The sequence below is a fragment of the Trichosurus vulpecula genome, chromosome 6, assembly GCF_011100635.1.
Source record: "Trichosurus vulpecula isolate mTriVul1 chromosome 6, mTriVul1.pri, whole genome shotgun sequence".
NCBI classification, from domain to species: Eukaryota; Metazoa; Chordata; class Mammalia; order Diprotodontia; family Phalangeridae; genus Trichosurus; species Trichosurus vulpecula.
Genome location: NC_050578.1, coordinates 232,956,621 through 232,978,439, shown reverse-complemented (window position 1 = coordinate 232,978,439; position 21,819 = coordinate 232,956,621). Strand labels below are relative to the sequence as shown.

The following is a 21,819-nucleotide window of genomic DNA, read 5'->3' as shown; positions in this document are numbered from 1 at the left end:
ATGAAAGAAAGCAGTTGGATAACTGGCCTGTAAATTAGCTCAAAAGCCCCCAACTCTAGTTTAACCCCACTACCTGCATAAGTCATGTATCCATATCTCAGGTTTTGCTCTTCTGCTCAAGTTTCTGTTCCTCAGGAACCAGTTTCTTTGCTCTGGGCTTTCCCATCAGAGATAAAGCAGGTATATGCAATGCTCCCAGTTCCTGCCTCTCCTTTTTTAAAAATGTTCTATGCAAGGTCATATAGAAAAGATTTCATTTTGAAACACAGATAAAAATGCAAACCCAAACTCACAGGCTGTCTTTCAACCTTGCTGGAACTAGCCTCAATTTTAAAAAGCAAATAGATGGGTCCTTCCCATTTAACCCCCAAAGAGGGCAGAGAAACTCCTCTCTCGAATAAAGACCTTAGGTAACTTGTATTTAACAACTGTAAATTGACTGGCCTGCCAAATCCCAGTAATCACCCATCTGAGGCCCATGGTGTCACCCGGCTGTCCAAGCTACTGATTCAGTTCAACTCAACAAGCCCTCAATGTAGAGTGCGGGGACTGAGGGCTAAGAACAGTTGATCTCTAAAGTACCTTGTAGATCTAAAATGTCATGCTTCCATTACAAATAATTAAGAAGAGCTTCCCTTTATTAGTTAAATTACTTCATTCTCCGGAGGTCTTCCCGGGCTCTAGCTAACGCTGCTTCGGCAGCTTGTGCTCTTGCTTCCATGTGCTTCAACCGTTCAAGAACAGAAGTGTTGTCACTGAGCCCATTAGGGTAGGAGAACGGGATTGTCACTGGTTCATAAAGATCTTCTACATCTAAAGAAACAGATGGACAGTTTTAGATCATCTCATCCAAATTGGTTATCAACTAACAAACATTTATATAAAGTGTCTACTATGACTCAAATATTAACTTTATTAAAGAGATTGATATAACCACAGATATTTAATTAGTAAAGAATCTAAAAAGTATATGTATCAATGGCTAAACTCTGTCTCAAATTCTATTTAAACTTTTTTTAAAATAAGTTTTTTTTAAATTAATCTGTCCTTTCCACTACCTCCCCTATCCCAATTGAGAAAATTTTAAAAACAAAAAAAAACAAGTATCTCGATACATATCCATACAGTCCAGCAAAACAAATTTCCACATTAGCCATGTCTAAAACTGTAGGTCTCTTTTTGCATTTTAAATTCATCATCTCTAGGTCAGGAGATGAACAGTGTTTCACCTTTATCCTTGTGGACTCGTTTTAATACTGTGCTGATGAGAATTCTAAAGTCTTTCAAAGTTTTTTTCTCTATATTATCATTGTATAAATTGTTCTAATTCTGTTCACTAAACTTATACAAGCAGCAGACTGGTATTTTCATACTTCACTTGCTCACTGTTGCAGCTAAAACAATCGCACATGCAGCTTTATAATATTTAGCCATTAATTCCAGAAACAATGAATTTTCTATGAAATTGATATAGTGACAACAACACTGGACTAGGAAGCCAGGAGGCAGGTTTCAGGCTCAGTTCTGATGCCAGATAATACATATCTTATGTCACTTTCATCTCTTTGAGCTCCAGTTCCTTCATCTGAAGCTTAAGGAGGATTAGACCACACAATCAAAAAGTCTGTTTCAGCTCTAAAATTATAGAATTCTAGGATTCTTTGATGGTTCTTCAAATCTCAAGGAAAAACTCCATAAAATCTTGATTCTTTCTTTACTCACGCAAAATTTTTTTCACTAGTATTACAAAACCAACAATTTTCCAAACATAATTTAACAAAGCTGGAAAGTTCTACCCAATTTACATCATTAATTTCTCATCTAATGTTGAAAAAAATTCTTCAGGCAAGTAAAATAATATATATACCACATTTTCTTCTGTCTCCCTTTTTTTGGTCTAAAATTCAATCCAAACAATTATGATGCTTCCAGATAACTTTCACAATTGGAGTCAATATAGGAACATCAGTCACTGAATACTGTTCAATTTTTAGCTATGTTCTGCTACTGCTCCACCCTCCAAACTGGACCACAAAAGGTCATGCCTAGGAGAAACTAAGTCACTTAGCTCTGTGCTCCGAGACAATGTATCCTAGTCTTCACTCTAGTTATTTTTTCACTCTTTCATCAAAGGAATACCCTCTTAGTGCAACTTTTCCCCCACCCCTTTTCTTTGAGAATTGTAATGAAATTACCACCCTCAATCTTTGTAACTTGCAAGACTATAATTTGCTTTTCTGGTCTTCGCTTGCTTATCTATGTTGTCAAAATCATTAAAATATAAGCTCCCTGAGGGCACAACCTTGCTTTTATGTCAGTATTCCTAGTGCTTAGAAAAGTACTTGACACACAGTAAGTGTTTAATAAACACCTTTCATACATTTATACAATTAGTTACATTGTTCATTTTATATTCTGCTTTCAAATTTTTTCAAGATTATGCAAGTCGGCTTCAAGGTTTAAATAGACTATAGCTAAACAAAATATTACTTTCACTTCAAGCTACAATTAAGATACTTATACTAAGTACTGGCAATATTAGTGACAGAAATAACATGAGAAAATTCAGATTTTAAAATATGACAAAGAAAATTTGAGAGTGAACTTAATAGTGACCTAAAGACTCAAGCTTGCAGAAATTCTTTGTTCCCTGAATCTATCAATTTGGTGTTAGTGAAAACCTTATGTCAGATTTCAGAGAGGCAATGGAAAAGAATAAGAACCTCAGCTCCCTGTTTCACCATGCCCAAGCTCTTGACTAGGGCAGCTAAGCAATGAATTATCTATCTCTCCCAATATCCAAGTGGCAGAGCCAAAAGGACCAGTTTACAACCTAAAAAAAAAAAAATTGGGTTCTGTTAGTCTCACCAATGACCAGGATATAGCTGGTAGAGTTAGAGGAATGAAAGCCTCAGACCCAAAGTATACCCTAGCAAGATGTATCTTTAAAATGGAGTCAAAAGGACAACAGTATCCTACATAGTAAAGAATGACTATATTTTTAGTATCATACAAGAGGGTCCTAGCACCACCACAAATTCAGCATTTTTATGTTGGCCTGGCCAATGCACTCAAAAAAATCACATCTAAATTCACTAGTATTGAAGATATTCAACAATCTGACTTTTGCCTACCTCATTAGACTTGCTTATCTTCTATTACTAGAATCACTTTTTTCATGCTATTCTCCTATGTTAAATGGTCTTCCACTCAAAACACAACTCAAGTTCTTACTCATCTGTGAGGCCTTCTTCCTCATCACCCTAGCCTTAAGTGGTCATTCCCTCATGTTAGGTCCTCTTAATACTTAAATATTTTGTTACTATAACTAGAAAGATAAGACAGTTCAGCGGCAGAGAAGAATGGTGATAACTACTGCCAATGTCCCTAATTAGGATACCCGTTTCCCTGACACACACCATGACAGCGTTAAAGCAGATGTAACACAGGTAAAGCCTGACTATCTCAGTGGGTGGTTACACTGTGATAGACGAGCTGTGTGCTACACAAGGAAAACGAGTAAGGAACAGAGTGAATACTCTTTGTGGCAGGGCAGTTCAGTTCTGAGAAGACTGATAAACAATCTAGATTTCCCTTTGCCCTGGACTATGCTATCACCAAGTACATTCTCTGCCCAAATTCTCAAGCAAAGGGTTAAGTAGTGCGGATTCTGGTGATATACAAGTTCAGCAACAGTGACATCCCAAACATCTGCCTTTTTCCCTAGTCTCTCAAGGTGTGCCTAGGTCACAGGCACTAAAGTCTGAGCAGTCAATGGCCAATGGTTCCTGACATTTGTGGCACATAGCACATATTCTGTGCTTTGTTATACATATTTTATATTATATATTACACATATATGCACACACATATACATATATACACACATATATGTACTTGATATATATATGTGTGTATGTATATGTATGTATATATATATTTTAATGTATGAAAGGGCTCTCCAGCTGTACACTTAAGATCCTTTGAGGGCAGAGGCCGCATCTTATACTGCTCTATATCTATACTGCCCTCTATGTACAGTAAATAACTACTTTTGGTGATACTATAAGCTTTGAATGAATGAAAACACATAAAACAAGCACTTACTACATGCTAAACACTATGTTAAGTGCTGAAGACACAAAAAGAAAAAGACAACCCCTGTTCTCAAGGAGCTCACACCATAATTGGAGAAAACAACACTTGTAAGAGAATGCATCTGCAGAGTGGTCGGCAAGGACTAGAAATATTTAGAATATGTCTGCTCTACAAAGGAGAGGGAAGGGTGGGGTACAGAAGGGATGTGGGGATATAGGGTCAGTGTTCAGACAGGAGAGGAAAAGAAAAGGGGCAGTGGCAATATGGTTAGGAGTGGGCAATCCAGCTTAGGTTGGAGGTGGACAATCCAGCTTGTCAACAGTGGCAATTTAAATAGACACCAAAGGCTATGTAGTCCAAACTGGACCTGACCAAGAAGCCTCTGCACAACTTCTCCAACAAGCAGTCATCTAGCCTTTGACTAAAGGTAACCAGTGAAGGGAAACTCACCACCATTCCAAGCAGCATATGCCATTTGGGGATACCACGAATTATTTACAGGCATGCATGTGTGTGTGTATATGTATATATGTATATTTTTACACACACTCATACACACACACATTTGTTACATATTTGTCTTTACTTGAAGCCTCTATCTCCTTCTCTGCAACTCCTTCCCACTGCTCCAAGTTTTAACCTTTATGGTCAAACAGAACAAGTAAGTCAAATTCCTCTTCCACCAGAGTCTTTCAAATATTTGAAGCCAAGTAATATGTCTTCCTTAAGTAATCTCTTATTCAAGATAAAATGCCCAATTCCTTTCACTATTCCTCACATGGGCTGGTCTCAAGGCCCCTCTCTCTGGCCACCCTTCTGGGAGTCTCTCTAGCTATGCCATTCAATGTCCATCCTAAAATTCAAGACCCAGCACTGAGCACAATAATGCAAATGTGTTCTAACTGGGGCAAAGTACAGTGGTATACTGACCTCTCATGCTCTGTAGATTATGCCTTTCTTAAGCCTGAGAAAGTAATAGCTTTTTCAGCTAACAGTATTTACTCACAACTTGAGAGCACCTGTAGTCCACTAAAGATAAGTCCCAGATCTTTTTCCACAGGAAAGATTGCCTAGTCACATTTCTCCAATTTTATACTTTTCAACCTATAATTTCATATTTGTCTCTATTAATTTCATCCAAATTTATTCCGATCATCATTCTAGCTCACATAGGTCTTTTGGGGTCCCAACTCTGTTGTCCAATGTGTTAGCCAGCTCTTCATCTCAGGTTTGTGTCAGCTGCAGAAGTGACAAGCATGCCACCTATGCAGAACTGGGTCAAGCACAGATGGCTGAGACATGATATTAAAGACAGTCCTCCCTCCAAGGAGGCATGTGTCCACTGATAACCAGTTATGAATCCATCTAATGGGGTGGGATGACTGATCCTCCAAACAATCCTGTTGGGTAAGCAGTACTCATATGATCTTTTCAAGAGCTAGAAGAGACTCTAAGGGGATTAAGTGACTTGTCCATAGTCACATATATTAAAGGTTAACAAGGTAAAGGTGAAACTGAGACTCAAGAAGGTATAATGCCCAAAGTTACACAGTTAGCAAACAGTAAACAGGACTTGAAGTCAAGTTTTCTGACTCTGACTTTTGTACATTTCCCACTCTATTACACTGGTACCCTAAAATCATAAATGATTGATTGATGTGAATCCATCCAGAGCACAAATTAGCAATCAACTACCTTAACCAGTGGGGCACCACATCCAGCGATATATTTTCTCAGTAAACTGTGTCCGCATTTCTCACACACAAAATAGTATTTACTGCTACAGCAAATAGAAAAGTTAGGATGAATGATGCCATATAAATTCACGTCATTATAATACTATAATTTTACCAAACTGAAGTAAAAGGTCATCTTCTAACACTGGTTTCAAATACTCCTCTTTCTCCCAAGGCACTGGGTTGCATAAGGAATTCAAATACTCTGCAGTTGGATTCTAGAGAGAAAAACAATTATATATTGCTTTAAAATGCTCTTAATCGTGAAATCCTACTTAACCAAAACATTAAGAAAAAGAAATCTGTATTGTCTTTCAGAACAGTAGTATGTTCACAATTACTACCTTTCATTTCTGAAAGCTGTCAGAATAACTACTTTCTGAACAGCAGTTGATAGTTTTCTGTTAACTAATGAACAACCAAGGTTTAATTTTCTTCCCTGTAGGAGTGGGAAGATACTGAAAGAGATACCAATGTAAAACTGGTATCATCTACATGCAATGAAGAAATTGTAACCGAAGTCCCTAAACTACTAATGAAATTAGTAATAGAAATTTCTGGTTTAGCTCTAGATGAGGGCCTTATCTTTTATGTAACAGCCCTAGCATCAGGCACAGTACACATAGAAAGAACTTAATACAAGTTGTTTGAACAGATGAATTCTTACTTAAAATTCATCAAGGTAATAGGTTCCTAAAAGTCACTATAACCCTGGTCTCACATTCTAAATTTGGTAAGTTATATGTTTCCCTAGCTCAAACAAAGTAAATAAAAAGATCTAGTATTATGTTCCTTTTGCAAATAATACCAATTTTTTTCGAAGGAATATTGTTGGTATTAAGATACTTTCAAAAAGATTTCATACGTACATTGATCCTCAGTATAAGCACTTCTCCAAAGGCTGTGGTTTCCCCAATATGAGGAATGTAAAATCTAAAAGGTTTTGTTCTTTTGTTTGCTCTTTATCTGCCTCATACTTCTGCTAAGGAGTTGATATATATCGTAAATTAGGCCATCCACTTACCTTAAGTCTAATGAAATTTATTAGCTTAATGTATCCATAAAATTCAAGTCCTGCAGAAAAAACAAACTAATGATATAGAAAATATAGATCTTACCATAATACATTATTTAATTGAACTGTTCTTCTGTAGAGGTTTCTACCATTAATCTATAATATTTCTATACTCACATTTATGCCATTCAAATTATTTTAAAAATAGGAAATAGTTATTTTAATACTTAGTAAAATCCACAAGTTCCAGGATCTAAAAAAAAATCTAAATATCATTAAATAATAAAATATTAGAGAAAAACAATTTTAGGATGCAATTGTTCACTTGAGAAGACTGTGGCGAAGAGGATATACATCTGGGTTTGGAATCAGGAAGAATTCGGTTCAAATTCTACCTCTGATACTTACCATAATGGTTCACTTTAGACAAGTCATTTAACCTCTCTGTTCCCCAGTCAACTAAAACTATCTAATGAAACCAGAGACATCTGCAGTTTAACTTGGTGAAAGATGTTTGAATTCCAGGAAAATCATAGATCCTTGATGTTTTAACATTCTGCTTATTTATTAGGACACAAATGATCTAGAAAAAATTGACTATCAGATGACATTAGAAGTGATACCTACTAAATGAAGTTTTACTTTTACCAGCTTAACAAGAATACTTAAGTTGTCGTTGGATAAAACTTAACTTCTTAACCTGGAATTTAAGGCCTTATACAATCTACCACCGAAGATTTTTTTTTGGGGGGAAGGGGGTTGTGAAATGGAGCACATGGTCAGATCTGTGTTTCATTACTATTCTAACCTTGACATTTGGGTGGAAGAGATAGGAAGCAATGAGATCAGATTATAAGGCCCTGAACTGGGGTTGAGGTTATATGAATGGAAGAAAGGGGTCAGATCAATGCGATATTTTGAAGGTAGAAGCAATTAAGACTTGGCAACTGATGGTATTGGGGTGGGGGAAGGGAGGGAGAAGGGAAAGAGAAGAATATCAAGGATAATTTCAAGGTTATGAGGTTTAGACGCTGAATAGTGGTTCCCTTAATGGAGATAGATCAATTTAGTATAAAGATGATTTTAGGGAAAATATATTAAATTCCATTTTTAAAATGCTGAGAAATCAAGGTTTTATGTATATGTATACACACACACGTACACAGACACATAAAATCAGAGGTCACCCACATAGAGGTAACAATTGAATCCATGGGAGCTGATGAGATCACCAATAAAAAGAGCTCAAAGGAAGAATAGAAAAAGTTCAGGATCTGTGAGAACAAGCACAGGGCAGGGAGATGAAGATCCGGTAAATATGGCTAAGGAGGAAGGGCCAGAGGAGAGTTAAGAAAACAGTTATGAAACCCAAAGGAGGAGAGAGAACCCAGGAAGAGAAGCGGTCAACAGTGTCAAAAGCAGCAGAGAGGTAATGTAGAATGGTGAGTGAGAAAAGGCCACTTAACAAGGTAAAGGTGAAACTGGAATTAGCAACTGAGAGACTGTTGTTGCCTTGGAGAGAGCAGTTTCAGTCAAGAGGTGGGATTAGACGTCAGATTAGACAACACAGAAGAAAAGCAGATGGCAAAATCAGAAAATCGGAAGAAAGCAGATCGATCATCTTCTACAGCTACTGGGGAAGAGGGGAGGGGGCAGAGAATTCTTGACCAAATAAGGGACAGAAACAATTATAACAGATAAAATAGGTACTTTTGATTACATGAAAATGAATCACTTTTTTACAAAGCCAAACCAGGTAGGCTAAGAGGCAAAGCAAGAAATTGGAACAAAAAAAAATCTTTGCATTAAATATCTCTGATAAAACTCTGATATCCAAAGTTGGAACCAACATGGTGGAGTAGAAGAAAACACTACAGCCAGGGTCCCTCAATATTCCCCTCCAAGTAACTCTAAAATGATGCCTCAAATCTAGTTCTGGAGCAGGTATCTGGTAAGTCATGTTTTCCCAGATCTAACAAAGTAAATAAAAAGATCTAGTATTATACTCTTTTGACAAATAATAACAGTTTTTTTCAAAGGAATGTTGTTGGTATTAAAGTACTTTCAAAATACTTCATATGTACTTTGAGTCTTAAGAAAAGCACTTTTCCAATGGCTGTGATTTCCCCCATATAAGGAATATGAAATTTAAAACGTTTCCTTCCTTTGTTTGCTTTTCATATGTGTATTGGCCACACCCTCACATTTCTGCCAAGGAATTTATAAATATTGTTAATCAGGTCATTCACTTACCTTAAGTCTAATGAAATTTATTAGCTTATATATAAAATTCAAGCCCTGCCAACAAAAAGTCTAAGTGAGGCACTTTTCAAGCCCAAGAAAATTTAAGCTGTCTGTGACACGGGGGAGGAGCCTAGCCCAGAAAACAACACATAAAAGGAAGACAAAAAAGGGAAGGTAGGGGTGGATGAAGTTCAGAAAATCAGAAACAGGGTAAGGAAGAGAATGAAAGTTGACCAATCTATGACCCTTCCCAAAATGGATGCCCTGGCTGTAAGGGGCCAGCATGGTAGAAGGGTTATAAGAGTTTGCTCTCAGTTGTGCAGGGGGTAGGAGAGAAATAAATAAAAGCTGGTTAACTGAAAACAATTAATTTTTTTAAAAGGGGGGTGCAAATGAGCAGGATGACTTTGAAAGAGGTTGAATTTACTTTATGTATACATGTGTGTATATACGTATTTTTTAAAGTAAGCTGTATGTAATAGAGATTAGAGGATTTATATATAATCTTTTTGTATTCTACTTTGCATAAAGAAATGTTCATTTTTCAATGTTTAAGTCCAGAATGAAAAAAAGTAAAACTAAAACAACAAAGGCTCCATATACATACACCCATATATTTATATAAGCCCTTTTTGTCGTAGAAAAGAACTAGGAATCTAAGTAGATATTCCATCCATCAAGGATGGTTAAACAAATTATGGTACAAGAATGCAATGGAATATTACTATATGGTAAGAAACAATAAAAATGATGAATATAGAGAAGCATGGAAAAACCTAAATGAACTGATATAAAGGTAAACAGAGCCAAGATGAATGATATACGTATAAAATATGAAGACTACAAAGATGCAAATGAAAGGAACGATGACCACAAAACAAGGAAAACGAATGTTGCAAGAGTACAAAGAATAAACTTAGCCCCAAAGAGGAGATATGACCCCTCCCCCAACTCTTTTCCAGAGGTAGAAGGTTCATAGGTATGAAAAACTGCATAATTATCAGATTTTTTTTTCAATGTATTAACAGAATCTGATTTCTTTTTCTCTTCCCATTTTTTCTTTTTAGAAAACACTCCTGGTAATAAAGAATGGTTCTCTGGAAGAGATAAGGGGGAGGATAAAGGAGAAAAATAAGGTAATGTAAATATAAAAGTTAACAATTAAAATTTATTTTAAAAAAGACTAGCTTATACCTCAAAACCCCCAATCCCCACTGCTGCCCTTGCTCTTTCACATCCTAATTCACATATGATGAAATCTATGTTTACAATTTTCTTTCTTTTTAAACTATAACACAAAAAATAAGCACTGAAACATGTGAAAGATTCATTTTACTGTAAGACCACCTGTATAAATGACTAAAAGGTGAATTGACTTTCAGCATGGATTTTAGACCAAACTATTATCGACTTATAATCTCTGTCCAATTGTCAAATATATTTTAATTCTATGAAACAACAGATGCTCATTGCAAAAAGTTTCACTTTAAAGAAATTATGTAAAGAGGTGAAAAAATGACGTTTAATATTAATCTCAAAACAAAAATCTTTTTTTAAAAAAAACTTTCAAAAAAAGCCACTTACCATGTTTATGGACCATGCTGTCAATATCAAATTGATGTTCAGACTTACAGTGAGAAAATGTTTCTTCAGCAGAAGTGAATAACCTAAAACGCAAGGGAAGGTTTCAAGGGAGACAGCCCAAGGAATAATAACAAGAAGCATTTACATAGCATTGTTTCAAAAACTCCAACAAATGTTACCCCTTTTAATCCTCCCAAAAACCCTAAGAGGCAGGAGCTATTATTATTCTCATTTTACAGATAAGGAAATTGAGGCAGAGGTAAAGAGACTTGCTCAGTCACAGACAATATGTCTGAGGCTGGATTTGAACTCAGGTCTTCCTGACCCCAGACCCAGCACCTTACTCACTGAGTCAACTGATTGCTCTAAATATTAAATGAGTACCATACGTATTTCAATGAATCTGTGACCTCTTCAGAATGGGAACTAATTCCACTGATAAAAAGTTCAGTCATTACCAGTCGTTCCCATATTGTGTAATTACTGTCCCTGTCTTTCCAGTAATATTCCACAAAGGATCCATCTCCTGTGCTAAAGGCCATACACTAGTTCTTTTAACACTTTAATATATACCACTGCAACATTCAGCCTAAGCATCTGTTATTTCTTGCTCTAAATATTCTTATTGGTATCTTTTGTCACCGGCAAGTCATCACTGCTAATATCATATTCACAGGACTTCCACTGTTGAAGTCACCTGGAATCGTAATTCTTCTGAGAGTGTGGCATGCCATTGTTTTATTTAAATCTTTACCCTTTCTTCTTATTTGGTTCTGGTTTTGACCTTTGTTCTGACCAGTCCATTTTATCTGTTGGTACAGTCTGCTGATTTTGGAATGACTCTCACATCCATAACCAATTGTTTCATTGTTATCAAAACATAATTAATTTCTTTTGCGAGGCTCACTTTATCCACTGCCTCCTGACACTCTTCTTGAAAAAAGTTTGTTAAAGATGATGTAAGGATTCTGATTCTTCTATAAGCTTAAGGGAACTTCTATTTCTATATCTCAAACCACACTTTCCTTCCCAGGCTGAAAAGATCATAAATTTAGTCAAATTTTCACCTTCTTCCCCAACTGTGTGGAAGTCAACATGTATCAAGGTAAAAGTTCAATTAGTTTGCAGATTATTCAATACAACAAATATTTATTAAGAGTGTACTATGCGCTATGCACTTGAGACACAAAGACCAAAACAAAATAGCCCTGACCTCTAGAAATTTACTTTATGGGGAGGATAGATTTCAAACAGAATTCTCAATTTAGTCAGTCTCTGAATGAACAAAAAAAAAAAAAACCTTTACTAAAAAGAAAAAAAAAAAACCTTTTATCTACGTGCCAAGTATTGGGGGCATAAAGCAGAAAAAGTCCCTGATCTCAAGGACCTAACACTATAATGGGGAAAGCCAACCTATGTGGTAGGGGAGTTCAGCTTCAGAGTGGACAGAAATCCTAAAGGCCCCAAAAATGCAGGGTCAATGGCAAGGCCCAAGATGGCAAGACACCATCAGGGTGTCCACTGAAAAGGAGAGGCCTTTGGGGGTGATGAATCTGAGGAACAGAATGCAGAAGGGAAACACTAGGTGAGAACTGGGGGACAAGGGGAATCAGTGCCAACCAAGTGGTTGTGTTCATTGTGAGCAGGAAAAAACAAGATGGCCAAGCATCCCATCAAGGGATGGTTCTTACTGTTGCCTCTGAATGTAACATCATACAAACCAATTCTGCCAACTTTATAAATTATATAAATATATATAATATATAATATAAATTGTTAATTAATTGAATTTGTTAATTAATTTTTTTTTATTTAGGATGACCTTGACCTCTCCTTCCATCTAGCTGCAACTTTGTTCTGACATCTCTGCTTCAATAATGGTGATGTCAACAGGGATGAAATTCAGTTCCTACTGTAAAGTAACTAATTCTTGGTTGTTGGACAAAGATCATTCATTTACAATACAAGCAGTTAAATTAATGTTTACGATCAATTTTCAGAACCATGCCATGCTTAAGTACCTCTCTAACCCCATTTCTGACATACCACCATCACTAGAAAAAGGAGTCCACATCAGACAGAGAGGAATTTTTTGCTGCTTTTTTTCTTGCATGGGTTACTGTTGCCAAAAATTCTCCAACTTTCTAGTGGTTAACATCTCCACATTTAGCCTGGTTCTCAGACAACAGAAATAAGCTATAGCTGGAATAATATCTGAACCTGCCAGGGCTTGCTTTTCACTTCTATAGACTTCAAGAACACGGGGTCACCTCCAATGCATAAGGCACCAAAGTAGGACTTTTGCAGAAGAATCTTAATTTACTTCAATTCAAAATTGGTCCTTAGAATCACAAAATTTAAGAGCTGGGATTCTAGAGATCAACTAATCCTGAGTTAAGGTAAGATGCAATTTTAGTTGCAACTTGCCCACCATCACTCAGCTAGTTAGCAGCACAATCGGGACAAGAATCCAGGTCTCCTGAATCGTGGTCCAGGATTCATAGCCCTCACAACTTCACACTACCAGGTCTGGATTTTATTGGGCACTCATATAAATGTCTGCCCTTTTACTACCAAAGTTCATTTGTCTTCAAAATATTAATTTCTATTTCATGGGGTTGTTTGTTACAAAATGTCTTGGACACATAAAGTCTTTTCTCTCTCTCTGGTAGCAACGATCAAGAATCATTTTCTACTTGAAATTCTTCCCTTCTCTTCAAAGTGCAAATTGTACTTTTAAAGGCTCTGAGCTGGCACAAAATGCTTTTAGAGAAAAAAAAAGTGTAAAGCACAATTTATTAATCTGGCACATTCCCACAGGGCTTTAATGCTTCCAAAATGATCCTGTAGTGTTCCAAACCTACTTGGCATTCCAAACGTACATGGACATCGTGAGGTCCAAAGTTCTTTACTATGTGACTTGCAAAACTGAAGGACAAAAAAACTAGGACTTTGCAGAAAGTAAATTATATTGAATAGCATTACTGAGAACTGATTAAATGTCTCATATATGCTTAGTACATGTGCATCGATTACAGTTTGAATGAAATTTTTCACCAATTAAGGATTTGTAGAACTCACCAGACCTAACCCAAGGCAATACATCTGTGAATCTCCATGTGATACAGAGGAAAGCGCAGAGGAATTGGAGTCAGAGAACACATGTTTGACACTGGCTCTTCAACATGCTGAGTGACCTTGGGAAATCATTTAACTTCTATGAGGTGCTTGACAAGATAACTCTGAAGGTCACTTTGAGCTCCAAGTCCCATTATCCTAATGGTAACAAGGCTACACTATTCACAAGGGGAAAAAAAAGCACTAGACTGGGAGCCAAGAGACCAAATTTTGGGCAGGGGCTCTGACATTTACTAGTCATGTGAACTTGGACAAGTCATAGAATTGCAGAATCTTATGGATGGATAGAATTGCAGAATCTTATGGATGGAAGGTACTCATCCCCATAGCATCACTACCACAGCAGGGCATGAAGGAATATACACTATCAAAAGAATCATTTTATTCTGCCTATAGCTAATATAAACATACACATATATGAAAGATATATCTATAAAAGATACATACATATATGCATATATGTATATGTGTGTGTGTGTGTATACACATCCTTAAAGGGGCCACAGGAGTAGATGAAGCACTGGGCCTAGAGTCCAAAGACATGAGTTCAAATCTTTAAGACACTCACTTAGCTGTGTGACATTAGACAAATCTTCATTTGCTTCAGTTTCCTCAAATGCAAAATCCGGATAATAGCACTTACCTCACAGGGCTGCTATGAGAATCAAATGAGGCATTTATAAAGTTCTTAGCATAGTGCCTCACATGTAGCAGGCATGCCATACATGCTTATTCTCTTCTCCTTCCCCCTCCTTTATCTTAAGTCTTTCAGCTTAATGCCTGGAATTTTTCTGGAAAATTCCAATTTCTGACATGACCTGGCTTCTTTTCTCATTTAAATCATGGCTTAGGCCCTACTGTTTTTCTTCTCCAGGAGGAATTTTCTCTTGGAATTTGTAATTGCCATAATTCCCAGCAAATGAGAGCTCCTCATACCTGAAAATGGGCTAGCCCTACAATGTTCCTAAAAATAGTCAACCAGTATCCACTTGAAGGCCTCCAGAGATGGTGAGGTTCTACTTTCAGAGCCAGACCCTCTCACCTTGGACAGCTCTTTCTTCACATACCAATCTAAACCCTGCCTCTATGTAACTTCAATCTCTTTTCTACATAACACTTCAAATATTTGAAAACATGTCTTCTCTTCTCCAGGTTAAACATAACTAGTTTTTTCAAATGACTCTCCTACGGTAGTTTCAAGTAACTTCATCACCCTAAATGTGTTAGTTTCAACAGAGTCAGTCCATTCTGTCAACATCATTCCTAAAAATAAGGCAACAAGAACTGAACAAAATACTACAAAGTGCTAAGTAGGGCAGAATTCATGTTATGGATCTAGACATTTCCTAATCGGCACTTGGACAACCTTAATTTCTGAACCCTAGTGTGGAATTTTACATTAGCACAATTAAATTTTATGATTTGATTCAAACCCTCATTCTAGCCAGCCCAAAACTTTTAAAATCTCAATTTTATCATCCACCTTCAGACTTGATAAACATACTCTTTAGGTCTTCACCCAAATCACCGGTAAAAACACTGGCTAGACCTCTTTGAATCTGTTTCTTCATTTGTGAAATGGAGGATGTGACTACTGAGCTATCCCTACTTCAGAAAAGTCTTTACAGCAAAGTATAACACATGATACAAAGGTGCTCTCTTGCACAAAGAACATAAAAGAGAACGCTGAAGCACCAAGAGATGTTATCAACTTATTTAGGACAAGCATAACTTTCAGAATTAAAATACCATTAATTACTATCTCTCAATTTGAGCTTCACAACTCAAATATGACATTTGATAAGCAGTTGGGGCTAGACGCTAGACAGAGTCGTAAAGATTATCTACCCAACTTCTCCATTTAACAGTATAAGATATTGTTGTTGTGTTAGTCCTTCATTTGCAAAGAGGACATCAGGGAAATGATGACGTGACTCACAGTTGACTTTGATTGGAGCAAGGAAGGGCTGTGCAAGGTCACCAACCTCACTTTTTCCTCAAAAGCCATCTGGATCCAGTGATCAGATATTCATCAGGATGACTGGAGATGACCAGGATGCAATGGGAGACCCTGGCCCTTTTAGGCTAAGGCCTTTTCAGGTACTCACTTACAGTGAGGTAAAGCCCATTCAGGGAGGCATCCTCTTTAAGAAGTGAATGAAGGGATGGCCCCTTTGATTAGAAAAAAATAATCAAGCTGGGAGAGGAAGACCCTCAGGGTTGCTGTTCCAAAGAGAAACAATCACCACTGACATTCACTCTAAGCTAGGAGGGCCTAAAATACAGCCATTAAGTGGAGCTTGGGCAGGGACTTATTGTGGTCCAATCTATGAGCTACAGAGTAGGAAGGAAGGAAGGAAGGAAGGAAGGAAGGAAGGAAGGAAGGAAGGAAGGAAAGGAAGATCGATCTAGCTAGTAAACCCCAAGTTAAGTGGGCAGCTTCTGGCCATCAAAATTTGCCTTCCTTTGGAGAGGAGAAGGAGAGGGAGAGGGAGAGGATGAGCTGAGTTACCCAACTAGCTGGGTCCCCATTAAGGCAGCTCTGTCTACTCACCCTCACTCAAATCAAAGTCATCATTTTCCTGATGCCATGGTCTTCTTTGAAAACAAAGGACAAACAGTGTAAGAAATTGAAGCCTAAAGAGGCAATGTGACTGAGGATCAGAAATAGAAGGAATTTCTGAGGTCATCTGGTTTATCTCTTCATTTACAGTTAGGAAAAGAGCCCTAGAGAGATGAAGTGAATGGCCCAAAATATTTATATATAGAGAAAACATTTATTAAGCACAAAATCACACAACTCATAAGTGGCAGAGCTAATACTGGAAGCAAGGTCCTTTCCAAATCTAGCAGTCTTTCCACTACACCATGTTGCCTCCCTTGAGATAGGCTGCCTGACTTACCTGAGGTCACTCAATTCTGTCTCCTAAGACTGATGCTGATCACAGAAAGACCTCTCAGGAGATACTTACGGCTAGCATTTAGATAGTAGAGCTGGAAGGAAACTCAAGTCTCTCCCCACTTCAGTCCATCCTCTATTCAGCTATCAAAATGATGGTCCTAGAACACAGATGTGACACACCCTATCCCCGCCATGCAATAAATTGCAGTGGCTCCCTATTATCTCCAGGTTTAAATCTAAAATCCTTTCTTTTAAAGCCCTGGCCTTGGTACAAGACCTGGTCTCCTTACTGGTGTGTATTGCCAAAGACAGCTGGTGAGTCTTCCTGCCACAAGTCTCTCACCACTTGGGTCTATCCTCTACTCAGCTCTCAATTCCTCCCAAAGCACAGGTCTAACCTTGTAATCTCGCTCTCCATTCAATAAACTGTATTACCTCCAGGATGAAATGTAAAATCCTCTGGGGTTCAAAGGTCTTCATAGCCTAGCTCCCTCTGATTTTCCCTTTCTTAAACCGTACCCCAAGCCCAGTGACTCTGTTTTCCTTGATGTTTCTCCCCTGTGACACACTCTCTTCCAGCTCGTGGCATTTTCCCTGACTGTCCCCAGCCCTGAGGCTCTCCTGCTCCTCATCTCTGCCTCTTGGCTTCCCTCAAAGCCCCACTTTCTGCAAGAAGCCTTCTAATTGTGGTGTCTTCCCTCGCTCTGATGTAGTTTAAAGGTCGTCTCAGTCACTGGGCAGGGGCTCCTGGGGAGCAGGGGCTATTTCTTTGTATCTCCAAGTCTCTAGCACATGGTAGGTGCTTATTAAATGCTTCATGGTTTGACTTGAACTTGGGGGGCTCGAGGCAGAAAGGGCAAGAGATTGGGAACACTTCATCTTACAGGGGGGGTTAACGGGGGCTTGCCCCGGATCACACCCTAGCCTCTCAAGCAGGATTGGAACCCAGGTCTCGCAGGGCTCTAAGTGTGCAAAGCCTCTTCACGTAGAGCCCGTGTGGTAGGCGCTACGATTCCGTGGCCGCATTTTACAGGTGAGGAAACTGAGGCTCGGGCTTGCGCGGCCCCAGGGCCCTCACCCGGCCCTTCCGGGGGGACCAGCCAACGAACCTGTCACAGAACAGGCAGGGGGTCTGCTGCCTCTCGCGGCGGGGGTCCGCCTCCTCGTCCTCGTCCTCCTCCTCCCAGGCCGCCTCGTCTCCGCTGTCCGACAAGGCAGGCACCTCCTCCTCGGCCTCCTGCAGCCGGCGCCCTGCGCCTGACACAAGCACAAGATAAGGTCTGAGGCCTCGGACCCAAGCCCGACCGGCCGCGCGGGGCAGGCCTAGGCCGCCGCAGACCCCCGTTGCTAAGGGGAGGGGGATACCCACCAGTGACGCCCGTGGCTAGGGAGCACATGGCGGCCGCCTGCACGCGGGGAAGGGGAGCGATTCCCGAGGGGTGGGGGGCTGGCGCGTGGGGTCCGCCGGGGCGAGGGCCTGGGGGCAGCCGGCACGCACTCACGCACGCACGCACGCACGGGGACGCACGCGGTCAGGAGTGAGGGGCTCGAGAGCAAGAGCGAAGAAGGGCCGGAAGGAGGTGGGGGAAGGGAAGGACGGCCTGCGCGCGCACGAGCTAGCTCTCCCTCTTCCGGCTCCGCAAGCCGGAGGCCGGCTGGGGAAGGGGGTGTCACGTGGTCCCCCCTCCATCGTCTCACCCCGCCGCCGCTTGTCCTTTCCAAAGAAGGCGGGGCCAGCGCTCTCTTTTTGCGGCCGCTGCTTGCGGTGGTACCACAGGGGGATCCCTGGCTCATCAGGAGAAGGACCATGGTTCAAATCCCGCACCCGAAGCGTACTCCCTGTGACCTTGGGAAGGTGACTTAGCCTCCCTGGACGTAAATTTCCTCCCCTGCAAAGAGAGGGGTGTGGACTAACTAAATTGCTGCTGAGATCCTCTCTGCAGCTTCCCTCCCCCGTTCCCCCCCTCTCCCCCGGTGCTTGGACGAAAGGAGACAAAGACAGGCTTCCCTGCTACTTTGCTTCTCCTCTGCATCCCCCCTCCCAGATGCTGCAGCGCTGCAACCAGACTGAGAGCCCTCTGATGGCGGAGGGGGAGGAGGATCCGCAATGGGCCCGGGCACAGAGGGTGTCCTCTTAAATTAAAAAAAAAAAAACAAAACCCTACCCAAATGCGCTACGGACACCCGGGGTCTATTCAGATGCCGCATTCCCTGAGCCTATGTAATGAAGACCAGCCAGGCTAATGTCAAAGCTGGAATGTCATTCCTCTCCTATCCATATCTTAAATCAGAGAGACTTAGAGTGTGATGAAAAAGCATCCTGGTTTTGGCTTTAAATCTGAGCTTTTATTTCCCTATATGACTTTGGTTAAGTCACAATTAATGAGGGCCAGTTTCCTTATCTGTAAAATGAGGAAATTGAATTAAATGAGCTAGAAGGTCCCTTCCAGTTTTAAAAATCCAGATCACACTAATATCCCCTTTCTTAGAATACCTGTAGTACCACTCCCTAAACCACCCAATCGGGTGCTTAACGCTATACTTAGTTGCAAGGCTATACCACTTTGTAGTCCCATTAGGGAATTGAATCGCCTTTAGTAACTATTTTTTTTGAAGTTCTATTAATTTAACTATTAACTTTAATAATGTGAACATGAGAAGCATCGATGGCTTCATGGAATGGAGAGCTGCCTTCAGAATCAGGAAGACCTGAATTTATGCCCCATCTTTGCCCCATACTAGCTGAGTAACCTTAGACAAGTTAATTGACCTTTCAGGTCCTCCTGGTAACGCTATAAATTGTAGAGTAGGTACTGTTCCGCAATAGTATAGGGATGAAATCACAGGTCTGATACAAAAAAAAAAATTGGAAACAGCTTTATAAGGTTCAAGGATGGTGACATTTGGATTCTCTGGGTCCAAGTATTGGAACTGTTTCAACTGAAAGTTACTGTGACTTTCACTGTGTGAATATTACCTTTTTCTGAAGTTCATAAGGACATCAGTCAAGGAATTACAGCTGGCTACTCGTTTACTCAGTCCACAATCATCTACTGACTGTACAGTCCCAGGTCCTGAAATTGAATCCCTTTCCAGACACTCCCAAGTCCCAATTCAACTAAATTGCTCGTTAAACTCCTGGAAAGCAGAAATACTTTACATTTCTTCACATCTTTCTATGCTTCCCATGTACTATCTTGTACATTAGTCACTTAAATGTTAGTTAAATTCATTCATTCAACCAATACTTATTAAGTAATTATAATGCACAAAGCAATGCACTAGGCGCTGGAAATTAATACAAAACTTAGATGAGATCCTGTCCTGACCTTTTAATACTGAAATGGAAGCTCAGAATCGGTGGAATGTGGGGTGCCCCCAAAAGTTAACGTGATCTGAAGCTGCACAAATAGCAGTAGAGTTCCCACCTCTAACATGCTAGCTGTGTGACCATGGGCAAAGCTCTTAATCTCTCAGTGACCCCTACGTACCTTGAAAAATAGTTACCATGCTGGTGGGAGGATTTTCCTCACCAGGAGTTAGATATGCCAACGAAATCATAGGGTTGATTTAGTTGTTTCTGACACCATTTGGGGTTTTCTTGGGAGGGCTACTGCAGTGGTTTGCCATTTCCTTCTCCAGTTCATTTTACAGATGAGGAAACTGAGGCCAACAGGGTTAAGTGACTTGCCCAGGGTCACACAGCTCATAAGTGTTTGAAGTAGGATTTGAACTCAGGTCTTCCTGACTCCAGGCCCTCCATCTATCCATTGTGCCACCTAGCTGCCCTGAAATCACAGATAGAGACAAAATAAAACTCTATTTGCACTGTTACTTAGGCTGTCTTCAGTAGTAGGTGCCACATTTTAGAAGGTATATTGATAAACTAGAGCATGTAAAAAAAAAAGTCAAGATTGTGTACCGGCTCGAAACTATGGTGTATGAGAATCAGTTGAAAAACTGGAGGTGGTTAGCCTAGAACAGAGAACAAGGTGTGGGTATAAGATAGCTCTTCAAATATTTGAAAAGTTGTTTGTCTTATGAAACAGAGATTGAACATTCAAGTCTTGGAGGGGAGAACTGGAAAATGTAGGAATTAGATTACAATAAATCATCTTGACTTCTCCCCCAGCTCCACTTCCAAGATTCTCCGCCCTGTTCCAGGTCCCTCTTCACCCTGGATGATCTTTCTGCTCCTGCAACCTCCTCCTCCCACTGGTGAGTTCCTCCTGGAACCTCCATTTGGGGGCAATGTCCCAGCCAGCAATTCATCACTCTTCTCCTGGCTCTGCTCCCTCCAGGCTTCATCACTATGCCCCAGTATAGGTACCTTCTCCTCTGCCCATTTCCACTCCCTTTTAGGTGTTGTCTCCTTTTGTGAAAGGAGAGTGAGATTGACCTATTTGCAAAGCTCGGCCTCATTTTAAATCCAACTCACTGGAAAATCAATTCATCACCCTTATGATGTCATTGGTCCTCTTCCGAGGAAGGATGAACAATAATGTCATCTTCCATTAGAATGTTAGCTACCTGAGGGCTTGTGCCTGGCACCTAGTAGGTACTTAAGAAATGCTTGCTGACTTCGGAATAGGCTACCACCATTGGCGTTCAGGCAAAGGTTGGATATTAGAGTGGAGAATCATAGCTGGTCAGGGGATTGGGGGTGATCACCTTTAAAACCCCATCCCTTCTAAATTCTGCACTGCAGAGATTCCCTAAACATCTCTTGGTTCAACTCTGCAATGATCTGAGCCCAGCCATGTGAACGATGAAAGACCTCAACTTCAGGCGTCAATAATCGGAATGAGATAGCCCACTAATCACGAAAAGGAGTTCCATGTAAATTCCTGGATAGTCAAGTCAACAAACATTAAGCACCTACTATGTGCCAGGTGCTATGCGGAACCTTCCTGCGCTAATAGAACAGCAAGAAGCCCCCAGGTAGCAACTTTGGGGTCTTCTTCTAGCACTGGTACCTAGAGCCAAAGAATTGCCTAGTTAAGGGGAGCTTAACATGGAGTGCATGAACTTGCTTCGTAGCCATTTTGATTATTACATTCAAAAATAATTGATTTCCTTTGTATTCCCCTGTATTTTAACAA

At 39.8% G+C, this 21,819-nt stretch overlaps 1 protein-coding gene across 1 annotated transcript in view; it reads right to left on the bottom strand.

Annotated features, from left to right (window-relative positions):
- PRMT3 (protein arginine methyltransferase 3) overlaps positions 1-18,347 on the bottom strand; it is a 160,746-nt gene extending 142,399 nt beyond the window's left edge. The window contains exons 1-6 of the mRNA XM_036763634.1: positions 18,087-18,347; positions 17,827-17,974; positions 10,678-10,760; positions 6,859-6,908; positions 5,950-6,052; positions 654-813 (exon numbers count right to left, since the gene is read on the bottom strand). Of these exons, the coding sequence (XP_036619529.1) occupies positions 654-813; positions 5,950-6,052; positions 6,859-6,908; positions 10,678-10,760; positions 17,827-17,974; positions 18,087-18,114 (572 nt within the window). The 5' untranslated portion in view covers positions 18,115-18,347. The remainder of the gene's footprint in view (positions 1-653; positions 814-5,949; positions 6,053-6,858; positions 6,909-10,677; positions 10,761-17,826; positions 17,975-18,086) is intronic.
- Between the last annotated feature and the right edge of the window lie 3,472 nt (positions 18,348-21,819).